Source organism: Pelodiscus sinensis, chromosome 2, assembly GCF_052426305.1.
Source record: "Pelodiscus sinensis isolate ZL-2025 chromosome 2, ASM5242630v1, whole genome shotgun sequence".
Lineage (NCBI taxonomy): Eukaryota > Metazoa > Chordata > Testudines > Trionychidae > Pelodiscus > Pelodiscus sinensis.
In genome coordinates, this window is record NC_143053.1 from 214101196 (window position 1) to 214128837 (window position 27642).

The 27642-nt window shown below is 43.6% G+C and overlaps 1 protein-coding gene across 6 annotated transcripts in view; it reads right to left on the reverse strand.

Annotated features, from left to right (window-relative positions):
* The window catches only part of PPP1R9A (protein phosphatase 1 regulatory subunit 9A), a 262027-nt gene that overhangs the window by 15139 nt on the left and 219246 nt on the right, over positions 1-27642 (reverse strand). For 4 of the 6 annotated variants that reach the window (XM_075922340.2, XM_075922342.2, XM_075922338.2 and 1 more), the window contains 4 exons: positions 13301-13458; positions 12400-12700; positions 4957-5053; positions 4780-4857 (listed from right to left, as the gene is read on the reverse strand). In XM_075922340.2, coding sequence (XP_075778455.2) covers positions 4780-4857; positions 4957-5053; positions 12400-12700; positions 13301-13458 — 634 coding nt within the window. The remainder of the gene's footprint in view (positions 1-4779; positions 4858-4956; positions 5054-12399; positions 12701-13300; positions 13459-27642) is intronic. The other 2 variants (XM_075922343.2, XM_075922344.2) reach the window with 1 other exon arrangement.

Here is a 27642-nt window from a genome sequence, read left to right on the forward strand (position 1 = left end):
AGCAGCATCAGAGGCAGCAGTGAAGGGTGGCAGGCAAGAGCCCGTCCATGAGGGGAGCCAGTCTAATAATTGCTTATTCGCATTGGCTGCCCGTACAAACCGGCTCCTGCCTGCTGCCCCGCGCTGTTGTCTCTGATACAGAGGCAGCAGCATAAAGTGGCAGCAGCCCCTGTATGTGGGAGACCCTGAGCTTTCTTTCCTTGTGACCGAGACTGCTCTGTGGGATGCTGGAGCACCCTCTGTTGGGAGCTCAGACCCCACACAGACTGGAGCTGCTGCTGCCCCACCCTGAAGCCTTTGTTTTTAAACCAGCTCCCTGCATGGACTGGATCCCGCCTGCCACCTCACAGTGCTGCCTCTCTACTAGAGGCAGCAGTGAGGGGTGGCAGGCAACTCCTCTGTGTGCTCTTCATTTACAACTTGGACCGGTGGACTGGGACTGAGCCAGCCTGCTGTCCGAGTTTTAAATGCAGAACATGCAGGGGAAGGGAGCTGTTGTAGTTAACCAATCGCTTATTAGTTAAATGGTTATCCAGGTAGTTGCTAACATCCCTATTTAAAATACAGGCATTTAATTCTGCCCCTGGATCTCGCAGCAAAATTCTGTGTTTAGCTGCAGCAGCAGATGCTGGAACCAAGGCTTAAGTGGTTTCTATTACATAGAGGGTTTACGTTTTGGTTCAATGGCAATCAGCACCCTAACTACACAAATTGTTCCAGCGCCCTGTGCATAGTGTAAATCGGGTATTAATAAATTTCCTTTTATCTTTATAGTGACATCAGAGTAGAATGTTAGCCATCCATCTTTCTTATGCTTTTATCAATATATGGTGGGTATATTCCAAAGGCTGTGACGTTTCAAAAGGCTTGTCTTCTCATGCATACATATAATTTGTATTGGTTACCAGAATAATGCAATCTAGATCAACATGGGCTCATTTGGGTTTCAGAGCAGGCTCGTGGAGAAAAGTATATTTTGTTGTGTGGAGACATTTATTTGCTCTAATGAAATTTGGATGTATTTAAAATGATTATACAGAACCTAGAGCTATATTTCTTTTAAAAATTCAATTTCTTGACATCCCAAAATAATAGCATGCTGTAGTATTTTTAAGAAGGGTAAGTAATGCTTTTCACTTCAAGCTTTCAAATGGATTTACCACCATTTACCTACTAACTCAGTAGCTCAGTGAAGTTGGAAAAACTGCACACATTTTACAGATAGAGAAACTGAGGCACAGAGAACCTGACTACCAAGCAAGCTGGAGGCCGATGAGAACTAAATAGTATCTGAGTGTTATTTATTATTGACCGTACCATATCAAAGTACAGGGCAGTCAGCAAGGAGTGCCAATGGGGTGTCCTCAGTGTTCAATTCAGCAGGTCTTTAGCAGCTAAATCAAACCCTGGAAGATTGATTGCCAGAACTTTAATCCTCTGATAAGTGGAGATGTATGAGATCTGGTCAGAGCCCCCTAGTACTTACTTGCACAGGAGATCTTCAAGCAAAGTTCACTATATGTACTGTGGGAAATAGGTGTGGTATTGCTAATTCTGGATTTTTGTGTTTGAGTGAACAGAGGGACTGAAGATGTTGCTGTTAAGCAATTAACATCACTCTACATGAGATGATGTGGCCAAATTCTAATCTATAATTTTCCTATGTATCTTCAAATTGTTATGAAGCTGTTCACTTTCTGAAACAAGCTGCTGCTGCGAAAATATATTTAAGGTCTGCTGACCTCTATCCCATCAAAGACTGCTTTTCTGAGTTGGTATCATGAGCTTTTGTGGGCACAACCCTGCCCACGAAAGCTCATGATCCTATCTACATTTTTTTTGTTAGTCTCTAAGGGTATGTCTACACTACCACCCTAGTTAGAACTAGGGTGGTTAATGTAGGCAATCGAAGTTGCAAATGAAGCTCGGGATTTAAATATCCCGGGCTTCATTTGCATCTTGCCGGACGCTGCCATTTTTAAAGCCCCGGTAGTTCGGACTCCGTGCCCGCGGCTACACGCGGCACGGAGTAGGTAGTTCGAATTAGGCTTTCTAATTCGAACTACTGTTACACCACCAATTACACCACCGATTAGAAAGCCTAATTCAAACTACCTACTCCGTGCCATGTGTAGCCGCGGGCACGGAGTCCAAACTACCAGGGCTTTAAAAATGGTAGCGCCCGGCAAGATGCAAATGAAGCCCGGGATATTTAAATCCCGGGCTTCATTTGCAACTTCGATTGCCTACATTAACCACCCTAGTTCGAACTAGGGTGGTAGTGTAGACATACCCTATGATGCTGCAGGATCATTTGTTGTTTTTTAAGTTTTTTTTCAGTTACAGACTAACATGGCTACCCTTCTGAGACTTTCTGTGTTGGGTGATATATGAATCATGCGTTTAGGATAAAGGCCCTCACATATATTTTATAGGGCTGTCAATTAATCACTTAAACCCATACAACTAAAAAATAATCACAATCACAATTAATTGCATCTTTAATCACACTAACAATAGAATTCCAATTGAAATGCATTACATATTTTTGGATATTTTTCTACATTTTCAAATATATTGATTTCTATTAAAGTGGACAGTGCTCACTTTATATTATTATTTTTATTACTAATGCTTGCACTGTAAAATGATAAAATATTTTTAACTCACCTCATACAATAGTGCAATTTGTGTATTGTGAAAGTGTAACTTACAAATGTAGATTGTTTAGTTACATAACTGCACTCAAAACAAAACAATGCAAAACTTTAGAACCTACAAATCTACTCAGTCCTACTTCTTGTTCAGCCAGGGTATGTCTACACTTGCACCCTAGTTCAAACTAGGGATGCAAATGTAGGCATTCGAAATAGTCAATGGAGCCGGGATTTAAATATCCCGCACTTCATTAGCATAATCTTGGCCGCGCACTATTCCAAACGCCAGATGATTCAAAAGTGAAAGTGCACTCCACGCCGCATTCGTTCAAATCAAACTCCTTGGTTCGAACTAATGTTCCTCCCCAAAAAATGACTCCCCAGTCACTAAGGCAATCATATTTGTTTACCTTTACTGGAGATAATGCTTCTTGCTTCTTGTTTACAATGACACCTTGGCAATTTTGTAGCTGACAATGCGAAGTATTTACATTCTAGATGTGTTAAGTATTCATATGCCACTTCATGCTTCAGCCACCATTATATATGGCATGCTTTCATGCTTATTAAAAAAATAATGTTAATTAAATTTGTGACTAAACCCTTTAGGGCAGAGTTGTATGTCTCTTGCTCTGTTTTATCTAATTCTGACATATATTTCATATTATAGCACTCTCAGATAAAGACCTAGCATAAATTGATTGTTTTATGAACACTTCCATTTCAGATCTGACAAAAGGCAAACAATTACCAATGTGCAAAATCGACAAGGAGTCCTGTGGCACTTTATAGACTAACAGATTTATTGGAGCATAAGTTTTCGTGGGTAAAGACCCACTTGATGTGGGTCTTTGCCCACGAAAACTTATGCTCCAATAAATCTGTTAGTCTATAAGGTGCCACAGGACTCCTTGTTGCTTTTGCAGATTTACACTAACACAGCTACTCCTATGATAATTACCAATGTGAGATTTCTAAAGATAGCTACAGCACTTGATTAAAAGATTTAAAAATTAGAAGCACCTTCTAAAATCTGAGAGTGATACACTGTAGAGCATGGTTTGAGAAGTCATAAAGGAGCAAACACTCTGATGCGGAAACTGAACAACCCAAACCATCAAAAGAGAAAATGAACGTTTGGCTGATGGCATCTGACTCAGATAATGAAAATGAACACACATCTGTCCAAACTGCTCAGGATCATTATCATGAACAACCTGTCAGCAGCATGGAATTATGAGTGAAGCATGAAGAGACATATGAATTCATAACACATCTAGCACATAAATACCTTGCAATGCTAGCTGCAACAATGCTATGCAAACACCTGTTCTCACTTACTGTTGACATTGTAAACAAGAAGCGTGCAGCATTATCTCCTGCAAAAATAAACACATTATTTATCTGAGCAATTGGCCAAAGAAGTAGTAGTACTGAGTGGACTTGTAGTTTCTAAAATTTTACATTATTTTATATTTGAATGAAGGTTTTTTCGTACCTAATTCTACATTTGTAAGTTCAACTTTCATCATAAATTGCACAACAGTATTTGTATTAGGTGTATTGAAAACTACCTTTCTTTTGTTTTTTACAGAGCAAATATTTGTAATAAAATAAAGTGAGCAGTTTATACTTTGTATTCTGTGTTGTAATCGAAATCAACATATTTGAAAATATCCAAGATATTTAAATAGATTGCTTTATTGTTCCACAGTACAGTTAATCATGAATAATTTTTAATCGCTTGACAGCCCTAATATTTTATATTGGTATGTGTGTGTGAATTCTATAATCTGTCTATGCCATTATCATCATTGTCAATGGGACAATAGGCAGATCTTGTGCATTATGTGGCTCAATTTATTTTTCTTGTTTGAGTACTTATTATTTTGCTATTTGTTAAAGTATCTTTCCATCTATGTTAGTTTCTCTTTTAAAACAACGAGCCATAACAGAGATTCATGAAAGCCAATAAGAGCAGAATTTGGCCCCATTGGTATTAATGTATTCTAGCACTACACACAGGAAAGATGGACTGTTGCTGCTTTCACTTTGTGGACAGCACAGTTTTGCTAAAGATTTTGGCACGAGATAGATTACATCTTTGTTGTTTTACCCATACCTGGTACAACGGGTCACCCTAAGGACTTCTCTCTCTTTCCATTTCTTGCTCTTGTGGGAACTCCTTCTTGAGGGACGCCTATAACAAGATTAGAGGCCATCAACAAAAATGTTATTTGAAATTTAGCTTTCCACCCCTTCTAATAAAAAACTAGTTTTTAAACAATAAAATGCTTACCCAAGATCCATAAGTTTGCGCTTTATTTTTTCTGCTTGCCCCATTGTAGGGCTGGTTGCTCTTGATGATTGGGTACCTGTGTGATCACCTAGGATATCTTTGTACATGAAAAAATATACATTATTATTTTATCTGATATTAAACAGTTCCTCCAGAACAGTTTGTATGCATGTGCATTTGTACATGCATACATATTATATATCGATTGAAATAGAGGGGGCATAACATTTAATTAGGTGCAACCACAGAAATAACATCTTTTCTTTATGATGAAATATATAAGAAATACCTCAATGAATTACTTTGAAATTTGAGAGAAAGTACTGAAAGAACAAATGGGGAAGGGGACCTATTTTAATTGAGTTTTAATGTAAGAATTTGTACTACAGCAAGCCACACAAAGGGTAATAAGGAAAAATGTAAAAAATGAGTCATTTTTAAACCCTGGGGTCTGTGTAATCTCTATTTTTGCCAAAAGTAAGCTTTTTTTTGGGGGGGGGGGTATACTTTACTGTCAAAGATAGCTGTTGAGTGTCTGTTCTGAAAGACTCCAGCAGCTTCAGAAAACTGGATAATTTTTATGACGCGAGTGCCAAGAGATAATAACCTATTTTGTTTTCATGACTTGATTAAAGGAGACACTGTCAACTTGAAATCTAGTCAGTTTGTAAAAGTGAATTAAAAATAGCTTCAATTTCTACACCTGCTCTGAGACCCTTTGGCAATTTCTGCTATTTTACAATTATACTTTCCTCTCTTGATTACTGTTACTGGTTGATAACCCTACAAAAAGCAAAAGAGGAAATAGACAATACAACCTACAACTCCACTGAATTCACTAGATTTACTCCTGGTTTTACTCAGGTAAATCAAGTAAATCAAGCCCTCAGAATTAAGAACAAGCAAGCAAGTGTAACTTATCTCCGCATGGTATGGCATGGCATGGCATGGCACGGCACTCTGTTCTCGTCTAGTAGCAGCTAAACCAGCTTGAGATTGATGAGTCTGCTACAGTCTTGGCTAAGAGACATGTGTCTTTTAGCTCATGCAACAGAGACTCGCGCATAAAGATTCCAAGGTTTTGATCCTGGACAATGACAGACTGGGGTCTGCTGACGTTATACAAGCAAGAAACAAAAACTAGCACAAGCACGACTTTACCCGCTAAGTTCCCTATCCTGCATGCTCATTCAAAGAGGCTTTTCATAGGTCCATGATGCACTTGCATCAACAGTTTACAGAATCACTAAGACTGGGTGGCCAACCTGTGGCTCCAGAGCCACATGCGGCTCTTCAGAAGTTAATATGAGGCTCCTTGCATAGGTACCAAATCCAGGGCTGGAGCTACAAGTGACAACATTCCATTGGGCCACTTCCTAGCCTCTCCACTGTGCTTGTCACACACATGCTTCCCCACTCCACTGTCTCCACTGAGAAAGAGCTGATCACAGTGGACAGGAGGAAAAGGAAAAGGAGGCACTAACCAGTGGGAGGGATGTACTAAGAGAGGTGGTGGGGAGATGATGTAGGCTGGTGACATTTAACTGTTGCTCTTTGTCAATGTGCATTGGTAAATTCTGGTCCCTTCTCAGGTTTAGGTTGGCCACCCCTGCACTAAGTTTGCTGTAGTGCAACAGTTTGGCATTTTTTTATTCATGAAATAAAAGCAACACACTAGTGACCCATGAAATATAATACAGTAGGCCAGTAAATACAAATATATTACATTACACATACTCTAAAAATAAGTTATTTTCAGCAACCATCATGGCTGAAATTCCATAACAATCACTTTCCTCACACCCCAAAAAGTTCCATGCTTCTCCCATCAGCTGTGGATTGAGAGTTGCTTTCCTCACAGTACCCTGCCTGCAAGGCTAGGGGAGGAGACACAGAAAATGGAGGGATGGACAGTACGTGGGGTGCTGGGGAGTCTATCACGTTCACTGGGATTCAGAAAGGCTAGTAGGAGGGACAGAATGGTGGCAGGGACACAGGAGCTAGTTGGGTGATAGCATTGAGCCAACAACTAAATGACAGGGACCCAAGAAATCCAAGAGCACACGAGGATAAAAGAAGATGGCTGAGTGAGGGGGCAGGGCCACATGGGAACAGGGGAGTGACTGAGTGGGAGTGCAGGGACAAGGATGGATCGGGAGAAGTGATGTCTGAATGAGGGTGCAGACACATACTGAAATGGGTGTGAAGAGGCACATGGGGACAAGCAAATGTGCCTGATTGAATGGGAGAGGTTAATGGTAAACCAGGGTCTGCATGGGGGAGCACTCCCTCCCCTGAAATCCCACACTTCTCCCACACACATCCAACAACCCTCCACTTCACTCCTATAGCTCAGGGGCGGGCAATAATTTTTTGCTGGGGGCTACTTCGGAAATTTTTGAAGTGGCCCCAGGCCACACAGGAAGGGGCGGGGCATCCAACAAAAGGGGCAGGGTATCAAGCGAAAGGGATGGGTCCAAGATATTTCCGGGTTTCCCACCCCCAGACAATCATTGGGGGTGAGAGAGTGCCTTTGCCTCCACCCTACATTCCCCCTAGGTGCCCATGCCCCTGGCGTGGCAGGAGACTTCCCACGCTCTCCTATCCCCAGGCCAATTAGGGCCTGGGGTGCGCACAAAGCCTCCTCCCACCCTGCCAGGAGCATGTGGCGCTTTGAAGCGCCGCGCACTGCTCGCGGGATGGGGGCAGAGTGGAGAAAGCTTCATGTACTCCCCTGCCCCCTGGCCGTAATTGGCCTGGGAGCAGGGGAGAAGCAGGGCCTCCGCGGGCCAGATCCATCTGCTTGGTGGGCCGGATCAGGACCGTTGAGACCCTTTTGCCCACCCCTGCCCTAGCTCCTTTCCAGCAATTATTTCTCTCTCCTCAGTTCTTCCACTACCCCTGAACTCCTCCAAACCATTCCACTGCTTCTGAGGGGTGCAGAAAATATGTTTCTGTACTGTAGTTTAAATGAATTATGACTCAAAGTTCTGTAATAATATGTCAGCAAGGAATCTATTTGTCAAAAAACAAACAAACCACATTTCCTGCATCTTTTTTACTGTTTCTCTTGTTACAAACATACTTGCTAACAGGTATTTTGAAATAAATTACAAAAATAATAGAAACTGGCCTGATTATACTGTTATTTTGAGAAATATAATGTACAGAATTTTAAAATATTGGACATAGAATATTTTGGAGGAGAATTGCTCCCCTCCCACAGGAGTAAGAGGAATAGGTCACAAAGTAATAAAAATACTGCAGTGCATCCTACACCAAAGGCTAATGAGATTGCTATGCAATTTGTATCCATACCAGGATCCACACACATACACAGTGCACAGAAAATAGATTGTCTTTTGTCTTTTTTATGTATTCTTGTCATTTAATGGTTGTAAACTTTTCAGATTTATAGGGAAAAGATTTTGCTGTGCTTCCTTTAGCATTAGGAATTCCCAGATGAGTCCTCTTATTTTATCACTATTATTTAACAGACTAAAATTGAACTGAATGAAGCTATGTGTGCTAGGTTTATGACAGGCAGACAGGAAAGGGACAGAGTGAAAACATCAAAACAATAGCTACAAACAAAGATAAAATCCAGGTTGATATTCAATCCAGCGTTCACTTTGGTTTGAAATCATGTCCTGATTTTGAAATGTTGTTCTATGTGCACAGAAACCCAGTTTGTGCATTATAATATCTATATTCATAATTTAAAGCTGAGAAACAAGCTGTGATAGAGGATTTTTGTACATTTTTCTTTATTATAACAAAGTGCTTTGAGGATCTATTCTGAAGAGAAGACAATGAAAAAAGAACAAGGAGAAAAGCAGTATAGAAAAAATTAGGAAGACGAACACCATAAAATTGTGAAACACTTCTATTTTAAAAAAATAAAATATTACTAACAACAACAACAACAACAAAACACCAAGCAAACATGGCTTTGTTGGATTATACATGCTTTGGAGCCAATTCTTTAAACCTTTATTTATTTCCATAGAATCAATGAGACTATTTCAGTGAATTAGGAGCTGAAGATAAGGATTTACACTGGTAATAAATTAATTCTAGATTTTAAAAGCAACAGGTCTTTTGCTGATTTAGAGTATAAAAGAAATAGCTCCTTTTCACTCCATCATATATGTGGAACTTCCCTACCTGCCTCCGTTATCTTGACTTTCAATCTTGATACTTGTTCCTCTTCCAGAAAGATTTCCCCCCAGCAGATACAGTAAAGACCTTGTCACAGTTCTATCCATCTGGCACAATATATTTGGTCAGTGCTTTCTGTGCATAGTGATAACTTGTCTCGTTCTGAGAAAATTAGATGTTTCAGAACAGACTGCATTGGCAAATTTTAACAAGTTCCCACGTTATCTCTGCCAACGTTACCCATCGTCCTCCCTGATAATAGATTCATGGAGAACTTGCTTTCTGAAGCTGTAAAATGGACAAGCCTTCTGTAGGAGCACAGAAATGAACTGCCTACTTGTGCCATAGCCTGACCGTCTCTGGCATCATGCAAGAAATATTATAATCTAATTAGTTTGGATATAAGCAGATCAGCTGAAAAGGATTAGAAGGCAGCAATTATCTCCTAATGAATGTGCACAACTGAATCATAACACTGGCACTCTGAGTCAGACCAAGAAACCATGTACCCCAGTAACTGTCTTTCCATGCTTCAGGGGGAATGAATAGAACAGGACAATTATTCATTAGCTATCCTCTGCTGTCCAACAACAGCATCTGGCAGGCAGAGGCTTAGGGACATGCAGAACATGGGGTTGTGTCCCTAACAATCTTGGCTAATAGACACTGACTGTACTTTCCTCAATAAACTTACCTAATATTTTGTAATCAATGTACACTTTTGGCCTTCACATAACCACCTGGCAACAAGTTCCACAGGTTGACTGAGCATTGTATGAAGAAATACTTCCTTTTGTTTTAAACCTCCTGCCTATTAATTTAATTAGGTGGCACCCCTTAGTTCTTGTGCTATGTGAAAGGGCAAACAGCACTTTCTATTCACTTTCTCTGCACCATTCATGATTTTATAGGGTGAATGACAACCTCTCTTAGTCCTCTCTTTTCCAAGTTGAACAGTCTGAGACTTTCTAATCTCTCCTCACACAGAAGCTGTTCCATAATACTTAATTATTTTTGTTGCTTTTTGTACACATTATCCAATTATCTAACCCTTTCCAAATAGTCCCTAACATTGTTAGGTTTTTTGACTGACATTGTACACTGAGTAGATGTGTTCAGAGAACTATTCACAATGATAGAAGATCTCTCTCGAGTGGGAACAGCTCATTTAGACCCCATCATTTTGTATGGAAAGTTGAAATGATATGTTCTTATATGTATTACTTTGTGAACAGCACTGTTCCCAGAACAGATCCTTAGGTGACACTGCTGTGATACTACATTCCATATTCATCTTAATAATATTATGATAATATAATTATGGCACAATTGTGATATGTTAGGTACAAGAAAGGTCATGTAAGATGTTATGGGAAAAAGTTATAATTTGAAGAACATGGTTATCCTATTTGTACACAATATTTTTATATCTGACGTTATGAATATTGATTATGTATCTGTATTTCACATGTAGTCATGCCTGGGTGACACTCACTAGGCAAAATGCTTTGAGTATAGACAGCCAGCTCTGAAGGGTCTATTCAAGGCCATTTGGAAGAATGAAGGCCTTAGGAGAAGCTTTTCCCTCACCATGTGAGCCTTCCTGGGAATGCACCTGACAACATGTAAATAATGGCTACTATGATTCAGCAAGGTATGCAAGGGCATGTGACTAGGCCACATGACATGGAACTTGATCCACATTCCCTATGCCAGCAGCTGCATAGTAGGAAGAGTAGCAGTACAGAACCAGAAAATTGGTCGGTAACCACATCTGCTGTCCCTAGAGCTGGGAGGCTTATATTGCTTTACAAAATGGCCATACTCCCAAAAAGAATCTGAAATAGAGCTAGTTTAAAAAAAATGATAAACACTTTAAACAACCTTTGGAATGTAATCTCTCTCATTATGGTGTAACTGTTCAGAGCTATGACTTTCCAGAATACTTCAGCTTTTCAGAAAAATATTTGAAATGAATATTTTTGCTAAAGGTGTCATGTTCATTAACCAAATATATATATATATATATATATATATATATATATATATATATAGGAGTGATATATTGGTGTGATAAATTATAGGTTTAATCAAAAGCCACTTATCCACACAAAGATGTGCATGCACATACGAGTTCTCTCAGTCTCTAAAACAAACCCAGCTCAACTCACACCACAAACACAAGATAACCTGGGGGCTATGTCTAGACTGGCCCCATAAGACGGAATAGTCATGCAAAGCAGGTAAGTCAGAATAGGGAAATCCGCGGGGGATTTAAATATCCCCCGCGGGATTTAAATAAACATGTCCGCCGCTTTTTTTTCCGGCTTGGGAAAAAGCCGGAAAAAAGCGTCTAGACTGGCGCGATCCTCCGGAATAAAGCCCTTTTCCGGAGGATCTCTTATTCCTATCTGAAAGTAGGAAGAGTTACTAAAGTGCCTGTCAGGATTTCAGTAAAAAAAATACTAAAGATTGATCCTACGCACTAGTCCAGTATACTCAGGGGCTACGTCTAGACTACATCACTTTTTCGTAAAAGGTATGTAAATTAGACGTATCACAATTGCTAATGAAGCGGGGATTTAAATCTCCCCTGCTTCATTAGCATAAAAATGGCTACCACTTTTTTTCCGCACAGAGCTTTGTCGGAAAAAAGCGCCAGTCTAGACACTGATCTTGTGGAAAATAATATCCTCTATGAAATAAGGGATAAGGGATCTTTCGGAAAAGGCTTTATTTTCCACAAGATCAGGGTCTAGACTGGTGCTTTTTTCCGACAAAGCTCTGTGCGGAAAAAAAGTGGTAGCCATTTTTATGCTAATGAAGCAGGGGAGATTTAAATCCCCGCTTCATTAGCAATTGTGATACGTCTAATTTACATCCCTTTTACGAAAAAGGGATGTAGTCTACACATAGCCAGGAAGTAATTGGAGCTGACTGAAACTTTGTGAATTTTGACAAATGTTTGAACTTTTCAAAAATTCCGAATTAAAAAAAATAAACATGTGGGATAAAAATGTCAAAGCATTTCTGTCCCCCACCTCCTTTTCAAGCAGGTCAATGGGAAAAAAGGAAAATAATTGTGGTCTCAACTTAATCTGTGTCTATTTCTCATACCAGCAAATGAAGAGAATTAGTATTTTCTGACTTCAAGGTGTCTAAAAGAGGTTTTGTGGACAGTGTCCATTCGAGATTTAATTGCTAATGAAACAAGAAAAGTGCCCCACATAAATGTACGTGAGCAAAGTGATGCATTGACTCATTTGTAAAAAATAATTATACCTTCATCTTGTAAAACATTCCTGTTCGTTGGGTGATGCAAGGGAGATGTTTCAGAACTGTGACCGGATTTTGAAGGAGAGGAAAGTGGAGTGTCTCCCCGAGCATAATGGGAAAGCACACCTCCTTTGTGGTGCTGTCCTCCTTCTTGGTTTTCAGCTACGTTGTCAAATGAGAAGGTTGCACTGCTAGCCATTGGGGAGAGGGAGGAAGCACCAGAATCTGATGCTGGTGAGGATGCTCTCATACATATGGGCAGAGGTGGTTTTGAAATGTGCATGGGATTACTGTAACTGTCTGAAGGCTGTGGGTATAAGAGATTATAAAGCAAGTTATGCCATTTAGCAACCAATCAGAGAAACATTTTTTTTGAACATGCAATCCTTTCATTTAATAACAGGTTTTAGCGCCTTTATATTTTAAAACAATGTTCTAAGTCACACTGTTACCTTTTATATCACACACAGCTGTTCCGTACTAACAATTTTCTTATAGGTTCTAGAGTCAGGATCAGCTAAAGAGCAGATATTATCTGTCATTCACAAAGAGAAATAAACAAATGCAAGATTCAGGTTCACTTCTCCTCCCACGTAAATTAAATGACCTGCTCTGCATGGTGCTCTCTGTTAGTTCGAATGAGGAAAACAATGAAATGACCTACATAACAATAGCATAACACATGTAAGTAAGACAGAAATCTTGCTGTTCCCATGAGAAAAACAGATGTGCTGCCTCCAAGGTGACAGGACTTGCACACTGTTCAGACTATTATCCAGAGTATGTTGGCCATAGATGAATACAACTACCTGCACTAAAATGAAGAGACGAAGATACAGGATGAAACAAATTACCAGGGTAATCTAGCACATCATCCTATGAATACGAGAAAAAGAAGACCTCTCACCTTTCGTTCAAGGCTGTCCTCTCCATCAGTTGAACTGATACTGTCATAGAGTCTTGTTCTAGTAGGTCTCTGCCGTTTGTTCCTTACTGAAAGTTGGGCTCGAGTTTTCAGTGCTTTTGAGTCCAGCCTTTCTGTTTCTGGGACCGCCTCATTGAAATCTATGAAAACAGGATTCAGAACTATTTAATAACAACATTCTTTGGATAAAATAAGCAATGTAACTGTCATCAGAATATGCAGAGGCCTGATTTGCAAATGCATGTTCAAAAGTGCACGTATCTTAGCATGCCTTATTTGCACATGCAATCACTGAAAGTGGGTGTATAAATTTGTGATATGCCTGTACAAAAACAAATAGCAAATCTACAAATGCAATTTCTGTAACTGTGCACAGAAATTAAGCAAAGTTGCACAAATTGAAAAATTAGACCCAGTAAATCAGAGAAATATTTTGTAAGATCATAACATAATAATCATAACACAATACATCTCATGCTGCCAAATACATAAGTGATACGTAAAATAGTGTAAATCAGACCTATTTAGACACCTTCATGCCCACTCTATCCACATGCAAGGAAAGTCATTACAAAGAGTGTATTGTAATTTACATAACGAAGAACACAAGAAAGGTGTACATTAATCTTCACCCATTTTTAATATACACCTTCTTCTAGCTCCTTCATAAATAATTTACATCAATTTAGATTCACTGAGCCAAATTACCCACCCTGGCCTGGTCCTTTTTTGGCCACCTGAGCAATGCAAAGGGGCTAGAATCTAGCCACAGCTCATTCATTAACAATTTCTATGGCAGAGGGCAATTTTCAACTGGCGTAAGAGGAAAAGGATAAGGGCAGGGAGAAACAGTTTGCATCTTTTCTTGGCTATTCCAGCTCATAGATTGCACAAGATCATTGCTATTAGGGACCATTTCCCATTGATGCAAGCTATAACAGCTCTTAGATTACTCTAAATTCCATCTGGGCCAGTGCAGATTAAGAATCAGAAATCCATAACAGATTTTGTCCTGTGCCAAGTTGATCTTGACTCAGGAAAGAAGCTGGTCCCTCATGCATGGATGTAAACAGACTAAGGGTATCTGAGCATAAATGATGTCTCAAATGAGTGTAAATGAGTCTAACCTCCACGTAAGTTTTGAATTTGACCCTTATGTTTAAGAGAAGCTCTAAGAAGACACTTCTTCATGTTGTAAGCTTTTTTAGCAATTCGACTAATTATGTGTATGTATACACAGTGTACACAGTATATCTATATCCGATCAGACTGTTTTTAAATTCCTGCTTGTATGCAATAGAATTCTAGAGTTGCAATTTATAACTCAAATCAATAAAAGGAGGTGATGTGATGGAGTAATTCTTATGCTTCTCTGGAGACTGAAAGAGTTTGGTTTCCAGGTTTATGTCTGCCAGTACAACCATGCATCCTCATCCCCTCTGTGAAAAAAAACATCTTCTTAATTGGCAATTACCAACCTCTGCCCCCTTTTTAATTCCACCTCTCATCATCTCACTGGGTTTTCCCCTGGATTATTCAGAACTATTTCAAACATCTGAAGCGTTCTTTAAAAACCAAAACAAAAAACCACCACCACCTTAGAACTGAAAGTTCCTAGCCACAAAGTGGATTTAGGGTTACTGTAATACAAAGACATTGTCACCTTCACATAACCATGTGTTATAAGCTACCATGCTCTCCTCAAATTACCTTTCTGTGCATTCTTCATCTTGATAATCCTTTCAGCACAACTATCTTAGCCACTTACAGGAGCTGACTGTTTCTGACCTTTCCCACAGCTGAATGAATTCACAAGGTCATCAAATCAGAGAATGTGACAGCTTTGTAGGAACACCAAAAAAAGTTTGAAATTATATTTCCATGCAAGAAAATGTCAAAGGCATGTCCTGAGCCTTGTCATGACAGCGCAAATAGAATGAAATTAACTAAATAGAGGAGGGCCTCTGAAAGGCCTTCTGACCTTGGAAGCATTGCTTTGGCATCATAGCATAGGGGCATAGATGGAATGAAAATTCAGGTGTACCCATATGTGAGATGAAGGGGCATTTTGTGCCCATCCTGAAAAACTGACAAAGCAGTCATTGAAGGCGGACCATCAGAATGACTGCTGACCAAGTGGCCAACTGCAGAGAGGAATAGCTACCACAGAGGGCCGAATGCAGGCTGGAGAGAGAAACTCTACCACCCAATCCCAAGTTTGCATAGCCAAGTTGGGAAACTTCCAAATTTGACCTGCTTATAAAGACAGACAATAACCACAGCATTCATAACACAGTAATTAAATGTATGTTTCTTGTACAACCAGGTGAAAACTCTGGCTGGGATAAACTGGCTCCTGTTGCAACCACTACCAGAGATCAGCGTAGGCCAAGCTATGTAATTCTCTGTAACACAAATATTTTATATACACACAATTCAGTTTTTATTGTGGAAAAAAGAAAACTGAACTATTCAAGTCTTGTGTGTGTACACATGCATATAACATAGTGACACTTGATGATCACCTGTTCTGTTCATTCTCTATGAAGCACCTGGCATTGGGCACTTTTGGAAAGCGGAATACAAGACTAGATGGACCATTTGGTCTGACCCAGTATGACCTTTCTCATGATGAATCATGAGGTTCTTAACTAATTTTTTCTATTCAGCCACTTTTCCACTGAGATTGAAAACAGTTTCCAATTGATAAAGGACATCACAATATGAGTTGCAGCGAATTGCCTCAAAGCTTTTTAATGGGGTTTCAGACCCCCTATGCTACAGTACACTAATCTTTGGAAATAACAAAGTTATCAAGTGATCTTAAGTAGATTATCACCGCCACATTTTCTTATGCTTATTTGACCAGGTGGGAGAGATGTTATTTCTATCCCACAGAGATGGGTAAAAAGCAATCTTTAGCACCAAGTTACACTGAAGCTGAACCTTGTAGAGAGAGTAAATGGAGCTGAACTGTTCTGCTGCTCCCAATGAGAAGTTAAGAGAAAGAACAGTTACTTACCTCGTAACTGTGATTCTTTGAGATGTGTTGCTCATGTTCATTCCAATATAGGTATGTGCATGCAGCGTGCACGTGTCGTCAGAAGTTTTTCCCTCAGCAGTACCCTTAGGGCCAGCAGGGAGCCCCCTGGAGTGGTGCCGGTATACCGGCCCATATATACCCCTGCTGCCCCCTCACCGCCTTCTTACCAGCATACTCCAGATAAAGGGCAGTGGGCAGGGATTTGGAATGGACATGAGCAACACATCTCGAAGAATTACAGTTATGAGGTAAGTAACCGTTCTTCTTTGAGTGATTGCTCATGTGCATTCCAATATAGGTGACTCCAAAGCAAAACCTAAGGAGGTGGATGCCCTACCCAAGGCAGCGTCCCCTCTGGCCTGATGCCACAGTGCATAGTGGTTGGCAAACGTATGGCCAGAGGACCATTTGGCGGCTTTGCAGATGTCCAGGATAGGAAGTTGCACTACGAAAGCGGTGGAGGCGGCCACTGCCCTCATGGAGTGCACTCTAAGAGGTGGAGCTGAAACGCCCACTAGGGTGTAGCACTCCCTGTGGCAGGTGGTTATCCAAGAGGCTATCCGCTGGGTGGACACGGGTGGGCCCCTCATGTGCTCTGCGATAGCTACAAAAAGTTGTGACAACTTCCGGAATGGTTTGGTCCTGTCTAAATAAAAGGCTAGCGCCCTACGTACGTCTAGAGTGTATAAAGGCTGCTTTTTCCCAGATGCGTGCGGTTTAGGGTAAAAAACCAGCAGGAAGATGTCCTGGGAGGTGTGGAAGGAAAGCCGGGTGAGGGTGGAGCCGAACCTTATCTTTAAAACATACCATGTAGGGGGATCTGATATGAGTGCCCTAAGCTCAGATACCCACCTGGTGGAAGTGATCAGGAGAGCCACCTTATAAGATAGGTGGAAGTGGGAGCACGTCGCTAACGGTTTGAACGGGGGCTCCATAAGTTTGGAGAGAACCAAGTTTAGGTCCCACTGGGGAACAGGCTGGCAGATGTGGGGATAGAGCCTGTCCAGCCCTTTCAGGAACCTGTTGACTACTGGATTGGCAAATAGGGTTTTCACCCCTTTCCCTGGGTGGAAGGCCAAGATGACCACCAGGTAAACCTTGATGGAGGAGAAAGAAAGATGCTGGAGCCTAAGGTCCAACAGGTAATCTAAGATCAGGGGAATTGGAACCCACCTTGGGTGCACCCCCTTCTGGGAAGCCCAACAGCAGAACCACTTCCATTTAGCCAGATACATGGCCCTGGTAGAGGGTTTTCTGCTCCCCAGGAGGACCTCCTGAACCTGTCCAGAGCACTGGAGCTCCTTTGCCATTAACCACGGAGCTTCCATGCTGTCAGAGCCTGCCCAAGTCCTGGGATATCAGGTCCGGGACCAGTGGAAGGGATATGGGCCTCTCGCAGGAGAGGCTGAGGAGGATCGAGAACCAATGTTGCCTGGGCCATCCCGGGGTGATTAGAATCAGGGATGTCCTGAACTCCTGCACTTTCAGGAGGACCTTATGAACTAGTGGAAAAGGCGGGAAGGCGTACAACAGGCCTCGTGGGCAGGGGAAGAAGGGAGCATCCCCTAAGGAACTCTGTCCCTGACCCATAAGGGAGCAGAAACGCGGGCACTTCTTGTTCTGCCCCATGGTGAACAGGTCCAGGTGGGGAGAGCCCCATTCGTGGAAGATGGAATGGGCTACATCCCAGCGCAAGGACCACTCATGACCTACAACCAATCTGCTCAGCCTGTCCGCCAGAATGTTTTGGGAGCCTGGAAGATAGGAGGCCATCGAGTGGATGTCCGCAGAGGTCCCACAGGTGGATCGCCTCCAAGCACAGGCGAGGGGAATGGGCCCCACCCTGTTTGTTTATGTACGTCACCATTGTCATGTTGTCCGACAGAACAAGGATGGACTTGCCCCTCAGGTGGGGAAGGAAAACCGTACAAGCCAATCGGATTGCCCAGAGTGCCCTGACATTGATACGCAGGGAGGTTTCGTCCGCAGACCACATATCTTGTGTGTGGAGGTCTCCTAGGTGAGCTCTCCAGATCGTGTTTGACACGTCCGTGACCAGTCGGATGGATGGCACTGGTCTGGAGAATGGAACCCCTGGTGAGTCCACCATTCCAATCAAGGAGGATGGGGGCAGGGACTGTCAGCACCCTGTCCCAAGAGTGGACGACCGGGTTGTGGACTCACAATAGCCGCATCTGTAGCGGGGACACGCGCAGTCTGGTGTGATGCACTACATAAGTGCAGGTGGCCATGAGGCCCAGTAGACGCATGCAAGTCTGGGTGGTGGTCACTGGCAAGTTCTGGAGCGCCCTGATCACCATCTGTATCATGAGAAACCGGGAGCTGGGCAGAAAGGCTCTTTGTGCCAGGAAATCTAGGGTGACGCCCACAAACTCTATTATCTGGGTAGGAGTCAGGGTCGATTTGTCCAGATTCAACAGAAGGCCTAAGTCTTGGAAGAGTTTGCGGGCTGTGGTGATGTGGGCTCTCGCCTGAGTCTCTGACTCCCCCCTCAGAAGCCAATCATCTAGGTAGGGGAAAACCTGGACACCCCTTTTTCTGAGCTCGGCAGCCACCACTGCCATGCATTTGGTGAAGACCCGAGGGGCCGTAGAAATACCAACGGAGAGGGCCGCGAATTGGTAATGGTCCGGGCCCACGTTAAACCGTAGGAACCTTCGATGACGGGAAGTAATTGAAATGTGAAAGTAAGCATCTTTTCAGTCGAGGGCAGTGTACCAGTCTCTGGGGGCTAAAGAAGGGATAATGGACGCCAGGGTCACCATTTTGAATTTTGTCTTGATGATGAAGGAATTTTGAGCTCTGAGATCCAGAATGGATCAAAGGCCCCCTTCCACCTTTGGAACCAGAAAGTAATGGGAATATAATCCCCTGTTCCAAAACTCAGGGGGAACACATTCCACCTCCCCTAGCATGAGGAGATTATTTACTTCCTCCTGTAGCAGAGGCTCATGAGAGGGGTCCCTGAAAAGGGATGGGGTAGTGGGTTGGGAAGGAGGGGGCTAGTGGAAAGAGATTACATAACTCCTTTTCCACTATCTCCAGCACCTATCGGTCCAATGTAAGAGACCGCCAGGCCTGGAGGAAATGGGATAAACGGTCCCAGAAAAGTAGAGAGAAGACTGGTAAGATGCCCTCAAGGGTCCCAGCAAAACCCCTGATGGGGCCCCGGGGGCTTGTTAGGGGGCCCCTGGTTATTGTTGGGGGCTGGGCACAGCCAGCGCCTGTCGTTCCTGCCGTTGCCACTCCTGCTCCTATGGCGGACGAAGATGGGACATGGGCCTTGGGGAGGCACTCTAGGAACATTCCTATTTGAGGCCTCTGGGTAACTGGAGTGTGCAGACCCAAGGATTTTAATGTCACCATGAAGCCTCTGGTCGGCCTGCTCCGAAAAGAGCAAGGGGCCCACGAATGGGAGGTCTGGAATGGTGTTTTGGAGCTCCAGCGGCACCCCAGAACCCTGGAGCCATGAACTACGGCACAAAACCACCCCAGTGGCCATCACTCGAGCTGCTGCATCCTCCACATCGAGAGTCGCTTGGAGAGTTGCTCTGGAGATTGCTCTCCCCTCTTCATGAAGAGCCTTGTACTCTGAGCGGGAGTCCCTAGGGAGCAAGTCCGTAAACTTGTCCATGTACACCCAGGTGTTGTATGCATAACGGGACAAAAGGACTTGCTGGTTGGCAATGCGATATTGGATGCCCCCAGACACATAGCCTTCTGTCCCAGCAAGTCAGACTTTTTGGCCTCCCTATTCTTAGGGGTGGCAGCAAGCTGCCCTTGACTCTCCTTTTGATTAACAGCTTGCACCACCAACGAGCCTGGGGGAGGGTGAGAGCAGAGGTGTTTGTTACCCTCTTGGGGGACAAAGTACCTCCTTTCTGCATGCTTATCCATTGGAGGAATGGAGGTGGGGGTTTGGCACAAGGCTTTGGAGATTTTGGCCACTGTTCTGTTGACCGGTAGAGCCACTGTAGAGGGGGTATCAGCATGCAGAATGTCAACAGTAGGATCCGAGTGATCAGAAACCTTCACCGCTTGAACCCCCAAACTTTGGACCAGGAGGAGGAGAAGGTCCTGATGGGCTCTAGCGTCCTTGGAGGGCATGGACGGAGTGGAGTTGGCTAATGCCTCATCTGGAGAGAAGGACGATGGCCCCTTTTGGACCTCACACACAGGGGCATTCTCGCGACCTGGATCGTCCAAGGTGTCCATGGACAATCAGGGGAGAGGTTGGCTTACTAGAGCCATGCTCTGCCTTGGACCTGGGGACGACTGGCCCAGAGGTAGAGAACATCCCGAGGTGGGGGACCTGACCCAGGGGTGCCGCTGATAGAGGAACTCATGGCCCTGAAGAGACAGAAGCTAATCCGAGATTGCTTCAGCATAACTTCTTTAATTTCCTAGACAGATGCTCTCTTCTTATATGTTGAAGCTTTTCTTTTGGGTGACAACCCTATTTCACCATATGTGGGTCATACTCTGTAGACAGGGGACACCACAACACCACTGACATTGACTGATTTGTAATAATATTGCAAAATGTTTCTTGGGCCAATTTATCTTTTTGAGATGTAGAGATGGTGCACACGTGCCAACACACACACACACACACACACACACTCACTACCAGTGACATGAATCAAGGTCACCCATGTCACTGTTTGCATATCTCTCTGAAATAAACCACATAATGGGTCAGGTTTGTCCTCCTATTGTAAGCAAACTTACGAAGCTATTTGAAAATTTCATCTTCTACAAACACTGAAGTAATAAAAAGTACTTTAGGAGTTGCAAAGTCTTGAAATGATAATAGACTGCTCTTGCTTGCAAGACTATAAATGAAGGACATGATGCTGCAAATCCTGACTCATAGAAGCAGTCTCACTGGCCTTGCCTACACCAAAGAAATTTACTCTTTCATAGGTATTTTTCTAACCTGTGATAAAGCTTGTAAAACACCTCACACAACCCTGACTTTAGTTTGCTCCAAAAAACCATTTTCATTGGACTCACTTTCAAGTCTAAGTATCATTTCAATATAAAGGGTTTAAACATGAACTGTGCCAGTGTGGAGGGACACAGATCATCTTAGCAGCTGGCTGTCTTTCAGAATTTCCCCAGATTCAGTGTTTCTGGAAGTTGTGTTAGGAAGGACAGGTTATTTACCTGCACAGTAACTTGAGTTCTTCAAGTTGTTTTATCCCTGTGGATTCTCCGCTTTAGGTGTATGCATGCCCATGTCTTTCTGATCAAAGATTTTTGTCAGTAATGTCCTCAGGAGAGCATGTATGTTCTATTTTCACCTCTAGACTGAGAGCGTACAGGCAGAAGATCACTGTCACTTGTTCCTTCTCAATCCTGAAGTCCAACAGGAAAGAATTCCAAAGCAGAAGGGAAAGGAGAGAGGGTAGCAGACAAAACCTCTCACAGAACTCTAGTTACTATATAGCTAAGTAATCCTTCCTTCTTCTTCGCATTATTGTCCCCATAGAAGCTTCATTTTAAATGAATGCCAAGCAGAGTCCCAATTATCGAGGATGGTGCTGAAGAAAGGGATTCGGTATAGTTTAGAGAACAGATTTCCGCAAGGGTCTGTCTGCTGTGGAAGCATGAATGTATAGTGCTGAGAGAAGGTGCACACAGATGACGAGTTTTGGGTATGTCTGCAATAGGTATGTTTCTAAGTAAAGCGGCAGAGGCAGATAGTGCCTGCATGAATCAGCCATCACCTCAGGCAGAAGATGAACTAAGAAACTTCATAACAGGATGCATCCTTATACCAATTTAGATAAGCATAGAAACAGAGACTCCCTCTACCCTCTCTGCAAAGGTGGGACAGAATCTAGGGGCAGTTCTAAGTGATTCAGTCCTACTGAGATAGAAGGCAAAGGCTCTTCTTATGTCAAGAGTATGGAGACTGGCTTCTTCCTTGGAAGCATGAGGTTTAATGTCTTGGTTGGTGTGGAAGTCCAATAAGACCTCAGATGGGAAGAGAAGATGGCAACACTGAATCACTTTAGCAGAATACTATGTACAGTGGATTAGCCATAAACATTTCCCACTCCTCTATGCTGCTGGCTATGAGAAACGTGACGTGATGGCTATGAGAAACAAGTTTCTGAAGGACAAATGGAGCAGGGAACAACTTCCAGTGGGTACAAAAAGTGGTTTCCACAAGACATTGAGAAGCAGAGTAAGGTCCCAAAGCAAGGAATGTTCTTTAACAGGAACAAAGATTGTTCAAGCCACTGATGAGAGTATCAGTGATAAATAATGAAAACCCTCTAAGGTAGATGAAAAGCTTAAATGGCAACTAGGCTTCAAGAAAGCTCATTGGCAAGCCTGGCATCATATATATAGTAGCCCAATGTCTGTGACTATGTAACGCTGAAATGCTGGCTGTTCCCTCTGGGAGGCGCTGTTGCCTCTCTGGCTGTTCCCTCTGGGCAGCACTGTTGCCTGAGTCACGTCCTTCGCCTTCCCCCGTGGTGCTCGGCTGACTTCTGCGCCATTCAGCCGGGCCACCCCCGGGGAGCAAGCGGCGTAAGCGGCTGTTTGGGCACCGCGGTCCCCATGGAGCATGGGAGTGTGTCAGTTGATGGTCAGGGCAGTGCATGGTGTGTGTGTTATACACCCGAGTCTTCAACTGCTAGAACACAAGGTTCCTTCGCAGCAGATGGTCTAAGGAAGGCCGACAGGCGCCCCGAAGTTTTTACGTCTGTTTTTAGCTGCTAGGACCGGGGTCCCTTCGCAGCAGGCAGCCTATGGAAGGCTGACGGATGCCCCACAGATCTGTCCCCTGGAAGCGACATGATCCAAATGCCCAGCTCTGCCTGCGTCTGCTCCCTATGAGCAGCTGAAGTTCTTTTAAATTGTGCTTGGTTCTGTTACAGCAACTGAAGGAGTCAGGTTAAAGCTTAAACAGTTACAGGTTTATTAAAAAGACTTATAAAAGTACATAGTTACAATGGCTTTTGCTCTATTTCTTAACTGCTAGCAAATATAGATCTTAAAAATGGTTACAAAGAAAATAAAAATAGAAAATAGAAATAATGGTACCAAGTGACAGCTTAATCTTTAAAGAGCTCTAAGTCTATGTGTACACTTAAGACAAAGGACACAACCAGGTTCAATTTTTACCCCCTTCTGTGCCTCTCGACTCCAGTGTATCAGGCCAGGGCCGGTCCCTCAATTCCTAGGAAAGACGAATACGAGGTGGGCATCCCCGTGGAACCTCGGGAGGCCAATCACCTAACCCGACCAGCAGATAGATGGTAGATTGACGCTCAGAATAAGTGTGCTGCTGGACCCATCTTTATACCCATAGGGGCCCGTATCCTCTTTCTTATCTAAGATGCCAAATTGTGTTGGTCCGTCTTTGTGATGCCAGTTCTTACAAGGGAGTTTCAACTTAATTTACACATGCAAGAGAGATAACTAAATTGTGAGTACTGGACATTCTTTACTGGGCAGGAGATTCCTCCCTCCTGGACGAGTGTGTGTGATCGTATCAATATGGGTTTCAGTCAAGGGCACTCCTCTTCAGCCTCTTGGTCAGCGAATAGCTCGATCACCCTCATATCTCTGCTTACAGTTGTCCAGGGTCAATGTGAGCTAGCATATCCGGGCCTCCTGTCAAGCCTTCAAAGACTATGCTGATTTTACTGCTCTGTGTGTGCCCTGAATGCTCCAGGCAAGCAAGATGGATGTTGCAAGGGGGGGGGGGGGTTCTGTCTGGCTACAGGGTGCTACATGGAGAGTGCGGGGCCCAAACGGCTGCTTGCACTGCTTGCTCCCCCACGGCGGCCCGGCTGATCGGCGCAGAAGTCAGCCGAGCGCCACGGCGGGCGGCAAAGGGGGGCAGGGTGGTGATGTACATGGCCAGGAGGCAGGGCCCAGCCGTGTACATCACTACCCAGTCCCCCTGCATACCTCCCTTTGCCTCTCATCGTGGCGCTCGGCTGACTTCTGCACCGCTCAGCCGGGCCGCCGCAGGGGAGCCCAAATGGCCACTTGCGCCACATGCTCCCCCATGGCGGCCCGGCTGAGTGGCGCAGAAGTCAGCCAAGCGCCACGGCGGGAGGCGAAGGGGGGCAGGGTGGTGATGTGCGGAGTGACAGTGGCTCTAGGCCCCGCCCCCTGGCCGTGAACATCACTGCCTCACCTCCCTTCACCTCCTGCTGTGGCGCTCGGCTGACTTCTGTGCCGCTCAGCTGGGCCGTCGCGTGGGAGTAAGTGGCGCAAGCAACCATTTGGGCTCTGTGCTCCCCCGAGTGAGAGGCAGGAGGAGGAGGAGAAGAGAAAGAGAGAGACTGAGAGAGAGGCAGGAGGCAGAGGAGAGCTGGGGAGGAAGTAGGAGAGGAGGAGAGAGAGAGAGAGAGACAGAGAAAGAGGCAGGAGGCGGAGGAGAGCTGAGAGAGAGAGAGGGGGGAAACAGTAGCAGGTGGGGGGAAGAGAGAGAGAGAGAGAGAAAGAGGAGAAGCGAGAGACCGGAGGCTCAGGAGAGAAGACCGACGTGGAGGAGAGACCTGAAAATCCCATCTTATAACGGGCTAATTGGCTAGTTTTTAAATAGCAGATAACTGAGTATGAGAACGAGGTGAGACTCAGAAGCAGGTAATGATCATTGAATGTACCAGAACTGGAAATGCTTCTACTGTTGCAGGTAAGTCTTGTGAGAGGTTTCCCATTGTGCACAGTCAGTATCTCAGGAGAAGAAATTCTCTCTAAGGGTATGTCTACACTACCACCCTAGTTCGAACTAGGCGCCATTTTTAAATGCCGGCTAGTTCGGATTAGGCTTCCTATTCGAACTAGCTGTACACCTCGTGGAACGAGCTAGTTTGGATTAGGAAGCCTAATCCGAACTAGCTAGTCTGTGCCGTGTGTAGCCGCGCGGCACGGGGTCTGAACTAGCCGGCATTTAAAAATGGCGCCGGCCGGCTTTATGCAAATGAAGCCCGGGAAATTCAAATCCCAGGCTTCATTTGCAACTCCGTATGACTACATTACCCCCCCTAGTTTGAACTAGGGGGGTAGTGTAGACATACCCTAAGTCCCAGAGTACTGAGGAGCCAGACTTTGAGATGAAGTGAGGAGAGCCCTGATAGCAACATGGGAATGATTACTGCCTTCTCTTGTCTTAATGTACTGAGGACTATGAGGAGCAATGGTGTTGGGGGACAGCTATGTATCAGAGTTCTAGGCTAAGAACAAAGGTAGAATTTCCCAAGGACTTGCAACCATGTCCTCCTTTTGAAAACACTTGACAGTGTTTCATGGTGGGTGGCATCACAAAGAGTTCTCACTTGGAAGGCTCCAAAAGGACAAAACTTTTGAATTACCAAAGTGCTCAGCTACCCTCTGTGATTCAGGGAGGAAGGCCTGCTTAGAATGTCTGCTACAACATTTTGCAGACCTGGCAGGCAGTGTTCCCTCTAAGGTTTTCCATCCCTGAGCAGAGTGAGTTTCATTATGTGCACCAATATTGAGGTCATATGCACGTGTGTGGATGTGTGCCACCATGGCAGGCTAAAGAAAAAAATACTAAAGCAAGGGATAATTAATAAAGTACGTGACTATTTATTTAATATGAAATCAAATAACAAGAAAATTAATACTGCAACATTTTCAGTAGCCATTTGATATCTTACATGTATCTGTTCCTTTGAGGCATAACATAAAATTGTCCATCTTCTTGATATAGCAAACAAAATATTTTATTAGTATCAATACATGAAATGAAATAGTTGTTACATTTCATGCTTCAAATTAACAATTATGTTATTTAATGGATTCATTTCTGAGCACTTTTTGTGCCCATATTGCTACCTATTGTCTAGGAAACGAGGTTTTAAAATATTTCAGTTGTTTAAATATCACCAATTTCGTTCGTCAAAGCTGGTGTGATTTAGCTCTGTGGAAAGATTGAGAAATGAAATTCTTCTGCATATATTATTCATTTATTTTTATTTCTGCACCTAAGCAGTGTCTGAATAACACGAGTGGATAGCAAGCTTCAGCATTGTAGCACCAAGTTCCAGAGTGTCATTCTTAGATCTGGATTGCTCTCTCTCGGGGTGCTTCCTGCCTTGTAGCCTGAACAGGAGCCAAGCAGCTGGAGTTACATGGGAGAAAGGGGGCAGGGAAAGAGGGGGACAGAGCTGCCAGCTGCCAAGGTTTTTTAAAAGCAGAACAACAAAAAAGGCAGAACAACAAAAAAGGGCTGCCGCAAGAGAGAGGGAAGTGGCTGGGGACACAGAGCTACCAGCTGCCAAGGCGTTTTTTTAAAGCAGCACAGCAAAACATGAGAGAGGGGACAGGGTCACAGAGCTGCCTGGCTGACTGTGGAATATTTTTTTAAAGCAGCTTCCACTCTCCTCACCTCTATTCCCCCCACCAGCTTTCCAGGAGCACACTGGAAGAAGTACCTCATTAGTGTAGGGCTGCAGGCATGCTAATGAGGTGAGTGGATCTTAAATTCTTCCTGCACGGCCGTGGAAGTGCACAGCCTACAGGGAACTATGCTGGGAGGTAAGCCACTAAGATGTTAACTTGATGGATATCAACCAATTCCAAAGTTTTATGGCTTCTGGATTTAAGGATTGGGATCTTCCTCTTCCGTGGCAGTTTATACAGAACATGACTGCTCTGATGTTTGTCATTACCCTGAGTCATCTTTAATCTTGCGTAGGAAATGATTTCAAGCATATTGAACTACCCTGAGCTCAAGCAGATTTATGTTAAGTGATGACTCCTGGGGAATCCACTTGCTTTGTGCTGTTAAGTCCTGAAATTCAGCTCCCCAATCTAGCAGGTAGCCATCAGTAGCAATGATCATTGTAGGGAGTCAGCACAAGAATGGAGCATCCACACAAACCTTGTGAGGGTCCTTCCACCAAGTAAGAGAGTTGAAGATTCTCTAAAAGATGGATCCTTGCACGGGCAAACTGTGCTTGTAGGGACTATAAATGGTTCTGAGACCATCTTGGAGGCATTAAGAATACATACTGGCATGTTGTCTTTCAAGTGTAGAGACTAGCATATGTCCCAGAAATTGAAGAAAGGCATTTCTTTGGTTTGAGGGCTCTGTTATTGTGTAGAGATGAAGTTGGACTTCATGGCAAGTCTGTCTTGTGGGTAGGTATGTCTTCTAAGTTGCGAACTTCAAGGTGGCTCCAGTGAAGTTGATGAGCTGGAAAGGTGTCAACATAGATTTTTCTGTTCCAAGCTAATGACACAGAAAGTGAAAGAGTGC